The 264-nt window shown below is 64.4% G+C and overlaps 1 protein-coding gene across 1 annotated transcript in view; it reads left to right on the top strand.

The window, feature by feature from the left end:
* The window catches only part of LOC104385281 (rap guanine nucleotide exchange factor 3-like), a gene marked incomplete at both ends in the record, with an annotated part of 10,768 nt that extends 10,509 nt beyond the window's left edge, over nucleotides 1–259 (top strand). Inside the window, one exon of the mRNA XM_009993753.1 lies at nucleotides 92–259. Coding sequence (XP_009992055.1) covers nucleotides 92–259 — 168 coding nt within the window. The remainder of the gene's footprint in view (nucleotides 1–91) is intronic.
* Between the last annotated feature and the right edge of the window lie 5 nt (nucleotides 260–264).

Genomic DNA, 264 nt, shown 5'->3' with positions numbered 1-264 from the left:
AGGGCCCAGGGCAGGAGGCACCTCCAGGGGGTGGTTTCCTTTGGGGGGGATGGGGGGAACCCAACCCTCAGCCACCCCCGTGGGGTTGCAGGTGGAAATGATCCACTACATCATGGGGCCGCAGAAGTTCCACGACGTGACCACGGCCAACCTGGAGCGGGTGATGAGGCGCTTCAACGAGCTGCAGTTCTGGGTGGTCACCGAGCTCTGCCTGTGCCCTGAGCTGGGCAGGCGCGTCCAGCTCCTCCGCAAGTTCATCAAGCT

The sequence above is a fragment of the Chaetura pelagica genome, unplaced genomic scaffold, assembly GCF_000747805.2.
Source record: "Chaetura pelagica isolate M959 unplaced genomic scaffold, ChaPel_1.0 scaffold2070, whole genome shotgun sequence".
Lineage (NCBI taxonomy): Eukaryota > Metazoa > Chordata > Aves > Apodiformes > Apodidae > Chaetura > Chaetura pelagica.
Note: the sequence above shows the minus strand (reverse complement) of the source record. Positions and strands in the feature narration are given on the sequence as shown.